The 6,060-nt window shown below is 32.3% G+C and overlaps 2 protein-coding genes across 2 annotated transcripts; one reads left to right on the forward strand and one right to left on the reverse strand.

Annotated features, from left to right (window-relative positions):
* Positions 1–25: 25 nt before the first annotated feature.
* LOC110934474 lies at positions 26–1,693 on the reverse strand. The gene is made up of 4 exons (XM_022177496.2): positions 1,624–1,693; positions 1,176–1,535; positions 522–1,091; positions 26–416 (listed from the first exon to the last, which is right to left on the reverse strand). Exons 1-4 carry the CDS (start codon positions 1,666–1,668, stop codon positions 168–170), a joined length of 1,224 nt encoding a protein of 407 aa, XP_022033188.1. The 5' UTR covers positions 1,669–1,693; the 3' UTR covers positions 26–167.
* A 1,589-nt stretch (positions 1,694–3,282) lies between these two features.
* On the forward strand, positions 3,283–5,816 carry LOC110942347 (alpha carbonic anhydrase 7). The gene is made up of 7 exons (XM_022184103.2): positions 3,283–3,449; positions 3,551–3,768; positions 4,161–4,267; positions 4,348–4,450; positions 5,260–5,427; positions 5,507–5,560; positions 5,658–5,816. Exons 1-7 carry the CDS (start codon positions 3,353–3,355, stop codon positions 5,739–5,741), a joined length of 831 nt encoding a protein of 276 aa, XP_022039795.1. The 5' UTR covers positions 3,283–3,352; the 3' UTR covers positions 5,742–5,816.
* Positions 5,817–6,060: the final 244 nt, after the last annotated feature.

The following is a 6,060-nucleotide window of genomic DNA, read 5'->3' on the forward strand; positions in this document are numbered from 1 at the left end:
ACTTAATAACCAAACATGTTGTTCAAAATCATAGATAGGCAAAAGGTTTATATATCAAAAAAACTGTTCAAAACAAACCATCCAAACATGTTCGAACAACAAACTAAAAAGATACTAAAACATGAAATATTGTTCCAAAAGAGTGGATAGTAAAACAATAAAACGAACTACTTCGAAACTTTCTTCAAAATCAACTTATCTTCATCAGGAGAGTATACAAAAGTGCATCTATGAGGTGCATTGATCCCATTAGGCTTTGTGAACTTGGTACGCCATGCATTCGCAACATATCTGAATCCTCCACCATGTACCTCTGGTCGAAAAGTAATAACAGTATCAACGCCAGCCAGATTTTGAACTGTCATCTTCCCAGATACATCAACACGAGCTAGACTTGCAACTTTGCTATTCAGTCGCTACAAAAAAAATTAGAAAAAAAAATTAAAATACAAAAAATAAATAAATTTAAGAACAATAATCACCAAACAATTATTACAAAATATATAGTTAATAAAACTTACGAAATGACGTGGATGATACTCCCATTCAAATTCTAAAGGCTGATAATCGGGGTCCTTTTTGTCATCATCAGATTCAGAGGTAGAATCTTCAAAGTCATCATCATCGAAATCATCATCAACCGATAAATCACTGTCAGAACTACCACCAACGGATTCATCAGCATCAGATGGCTCAATTAAAACATCTACCTCCGGATCAAGTTCAGATTTTATATCATCATCACGATGAAAATCATCAACATTGTTTACCAACGGAGTTGAAGATGGAAATCCAGGATCAGAATTAAACTTTAAAGCAAGCCTAGGGATAACAACCTCATATCCATTCACATCAAACAATGTCAACTGAAAGTTGTAATCAAAGATATAGCGTAAAACAACCAGATTTTGAGTACGAACCCCTAGATGTTGCACAATGTTGTTCCAACCATTGGTAAAAAAGTAACATTTGCTATCAGAATCTTTCTCTACAGAAACATCTAAAGAGTCCCATGAATTTAGATGAACCTTCATTGGTCTTCTAAGTTTACCAACACCAATAGTGTTTTTAACAACAAACGTAGGAAGAAGCTAAAAAAAAAATATTAAAATTCATAGTGTAAATATAAAATAAAAAGTATACATTATGTACAAAAAATAAGGTTTTAAACATACCAGTGTATTAACACTTTGATCATTGAAAACATGACAGAACGACTCTATGTAATTCCTATTCGGCAAAGATGAGATGGATAGAAACAAAGAGATGCCTGGATCACATAGTGGATAAGGTGTTTCCTTGAAAAAAGGTGTGAGTATATAATTATACGGATTAACTTGCTTGAAAAGAAGTATACAACCATCAGATAAAGAAAGGTCACATACAACCTTTGACCATCCTTCTGTAAAGGCAAAGGTACCATTGTTCTTGGAGAAATTAACATTCCACACCTTTTCGTTGATACTCTTTATGACTACCATATTATCACCAACAGCAGAAGATAACCATATCTTTGAAAAATGAAGAGGAATAACCTTCAGAATACATAAAAATATAAATAAATGTTAAATAAATAAAATAAATATTAAAAAAATAACTGAACATCAACGAAGATGAGAGTACCAAAAAATCTCTGGTAAGTGCAGACATTGACTTGTAAAAAGACATTGTTGCGTTTGTAATGTTGATCCTGAAATAAGCACTATAACATTCATACCAAAAACATCTGATCACAATAAATATCCCTATATTATGTAAACATATTAAAAGTATGACCAATGTACCAAAAAAACCCTAAAAGTTAACCATACAAGATTCATAGAAACAGGAAAACTAAAAACCCTAAAATCATAAAAAACAAAAAATCATAATACAAAATAGAGCAAATTATCATTCGGATAAAAAACCCCTATTCTGAAAAAATAAATCGACAAACAGTAAGTCAAAAAATTTTCATTAAACTGAACAACCCTAAAACTACAACTTCAAAGAAAATAAGATCTGTAAAAGAAAACATATAGTTGGGATGAAATCAACAAAATATGATTAAAAGATGATATTAAAAAAAAAAAACACTACTATGAAGAACATGAAGACCAAAAGATAAACATCATATACACTAAATGACTGTAAGTTGAGTACCTCCAAAAACTAAATCTGAATATGATCTAAAGATTGTATCGCCGTTTCAAGATTGGGATGGAAGAGAGTTGATATGAGAGTATCGATGGAAGATTGGACATAAAGGTTATTAGATTACCAAGATTTTTCTGACATATAAAGAAAATAGGGAGAGAAGTAATGATCAAAATCAGGTTGTGAAAAGAAATAAAGAAATATAAACGGTTTATATAGGATCCGAAAAATCGGGTACCAAATCCATGAACGAAGATCCGCGTGAACCATCTAGACCAAATTTCGTTTTCCCGCCAAAAGTAAAATCTAGATGCTCTAATTGACTGCCACATCAGCCCAAATCTTTATGTTTATTATATATAATAGATATATCATATGTAATTTATTTTAACACTATTGTAGGCTCTATATATTGTTGTCTAGACGTAATATATCGTATGTAATTTATTTTAACACTATTGTAGGCTCTATATATTGTCGTCTAGACGTAATATATCGTATGTAATTAATTAACATAACAAATTAATTAATTAACATAACAAATTACGTCCAAATGACACATACATATAATAGAATTTTTAAGATCTGTACCAAAGGTGTTCTTTCTTAAATGGTTGAGGTTTCTAGTCTTAAGTGAACGTTGATGTAGTTTAGAAGTAGGCTTAGAGAGTTTGTATTAGCGTTTCTAATAAAATATGATTTTATAAAAAAAAATATGTTAGAATTTCTTCTTCAATTCTTTTTTTTTAACAACAATCTATATAACTTCCTACCCCACATCATTGTCCATTGTGGTACTCAAAACCTCGACTTCACCTCACCTTACCTTATGGAAAGCGACGTTATTGTACACACCCTGGTACGTACCACTAGACGAAAAGCCGTTTGCAAGATGTTGCAATTTCTAGCAACCACACATGAAGCTTTTGGCTTCCAAAAAAACATTCATGATTTTATGTATTTTGTTCCAAGCAAGTGGGATGTAGCCTTTGGCTTCCAAATTGTGGCAGACACAATCGATATGTCATCATCTTCATTAAAACAATAAACATCAAATGAAGAGTCGAACTATTTCTAAGAACCACACATGAAGTTTCCATGTAATTTCCCACATATGCATATATATAGAGTCCCTATGTACAACCATACAGCATAACACATATCCATCACTCTTAAATACAACATATTAAATCTATCTCTCTAAGTTGTGTGAAATATGAAGAATATGAAATCAAACTCCATTTTGTCTCTTGGTTTTCTTTTGTTTATGCTTATTTTCTCTCATCCATCATCAACTCATGCTCAAGAAGTTGGTAATGCCTTATGCCCACAACATGATTTTTGTGTAACCTAGTAGTTTACATGCATGTGTTTTCTTTTTTAACTTTAACTAGTGATCATTTTTGTGTTGTAGAGGATCAAAGCGGATTTGATTATTTGAGAGGTAGCACGATGGGGCCGGATAGATGGGGTGCGATGAGGAATGATTGGTCGTTGTGCAGCAATGGGACGATGCAGTCTCCCATTGATATGTCGAGTCGAAGGGTGGTGATGGTGGACCATCCTAAGAATCTATACAGAAACTATAAGCCTTGTAATGCAACCATGCTTAACAGAGGTCATGACATTATGGTAATTACTATTTCATAAGTAATCAATATGTAAGGGATCGTTTGTTTACCTCTTAACGGGGCTCTTAATGGTTCAGACTGTTTGTTTCGCGAGCAGATGTATGAATGGTTCAGACATTTGACTCTGAATGGTTAAGCAATATACCGAGTCTGAATGGTTAAGACCTCTAATCTGAATTGGTCAGACATTTGCCTCTGAATGGCTAAGCATTGTACTGGCTCTTAATGGTTCAGACCTCTTACTGATTCAGCACTTAATGATTCAGATCTCTTACTGGTTCAACACTTAACTATTCAGAAGTTGCCAACCAACCCCAAAACTTGTATCATTTTTTTGTTGTATTTACATGTTTCATATACTCACTGAGATTTACAATGGATTTAATGTTCCAGGTTAAATGGATAGGAGATGCAGGATCAATTATCATCAATGACACTGAGTATGCTTTAAAACAAGCACATTGGCACTCACCTTCTGAGCATACCATCAATGGCATAAGGTTTACTTACTTTTTCTATTTTATTTTCCAAATATCGTAGTTTTATTGTTGAGCAAATTTACTCATGAATTTATGAACAGGTTTGACATGGAACTACATATGGTCCATTTAAGCATCGACAACAAAATAGCTGTCATTGCTGTACTTTATACAATCGGCAGACCTAGCCATTTTCTTTCTAGGGTAATTATTCAATTATTTTATGTTCTCGTGTTTACTTCCCCTTTTTTTATATCTTGAGTCTAAACGAGCCATGCCGTGAATGAGCTATACGAGGTCGACCTACGAAAATCTCAAATCAAGTCCAAGTCCAACATGAGTTTGAGCCTATAAAACTAATTATATGGGAAGGTTTAAATAAGAACGTTAAATATTGCGAGAATCGTAAGAACAAATGAAAAAAAAAATCGCAAGAACTTGGTCAAAAACAATTAAAATTCAAAAATTTCTTTTACACTTATGATTATTAGTCGAATACAATATTAGAAATTAAATTTACACCTTTAAGTTGACGTGAATTCGTAAAATAAACACATGTGTAAGTTTGCCATTTACGCGTGTAAATTTTTTTGTATTTTCACATGTGTAAAAAATCTAATAAGAGTTGTTTTGAAAGGAAAAATGAATTATTTGATGGTGTAAATTCCTTTTTTGATGTTGTATTTTAAATTTTAATTACAATAAGGTTTGTATTAAAAAAATTGGTTTTGATTGGTTTTTCCATTTGTTCTCACGATTCTCACAATATTTAGCGTTCTCAATATAACCCTCCCCACTAATTCTAAATGTAAATAAATTAATTAATAACTAATAAATGAGCAGAGCTCGAGCTCTAAAAATAGAGCTTGAAATAAGCTAAGCCTGGACTCAAGCTCCATTAGTTAAAATAATCAAGTTCAAACTTATATGAACACGAGCTCAGCTTGACTTGTATGAACCCTGACTTAGCTCGACTTACATTTTCTCTTACATTTTTATCTTTTGATTTGCAGTTGGCTTTAAACATATCATCTATGATAGATCGAAAGGGCATGCGTGAACATAGTGGGATAGTAAATCCTAGAGAGATTCAAATGAGCAGTAGGATGTATTACCGATATATCGGTTCACTCACGGTCCCTCCTTGCACCGAGAAAGTTGTTTGGACCATTAGCAGAAGGGTAACACTCATATATTTATAATTATATACATGGATTATTATTTATTTTTATACTGAATGCTGATTTTATGTTCATATAGATAAGAACAGTTTCAATACGTCAAGTTAAATTACTTCGGGAGGCTGTAAATGATGTAAGTATATATTAGTAGAATCAAGTGAATGCCGAAGTTTATTGTTTTCTTTCTCTCGTGTGAAGTAAATAAATGCTAATTGACATTTATGTCGCAGTATGCAGAACATAATGCAAGACCAGTACAACCAGACAATCTACGAGACATTCTTCTTTATGCCCAAGCTCGAGAGAGGAAATAGGAACGAAAACATACACACTCCATTAATGTTTTGTAATACATGAAATCTATATATATTGGATTTTTCTTAGATTCATTTAAAAGATTGGTTTCTACTTGTACCCTCTTCATATCGTGAGATTATCTGTTCTAATAAAAGATTCCACAAAATTTTATGTGGCATTTTCTCCTTTAATGTAGGTCTTTTGTTATTAATTATTATTATTAACTAGCGGTAGGACCCGTGTGCAAACATGAGTCGTTTCTTAGAAAACCCTGCATAACACATATTGACAGAGAGTAAAAAAATATTTAGTGCAGACTTACAAAATTGATATAAA

Source organism: Helianthus annuus, chromosome 1 (genome assembly GCF_002127325.2).
Source record: "Helianthus annuus cultivar XRQ/B chromosome 1, HanXRQr2.0-SUNRISE, whole genome shotgun sequence".
NCBI lineage: Eukaryota > Viridiplantae > Streptophyta > Magnoliopsida > Asterales > Asteraceae > Helianthus > Helianthus annuus.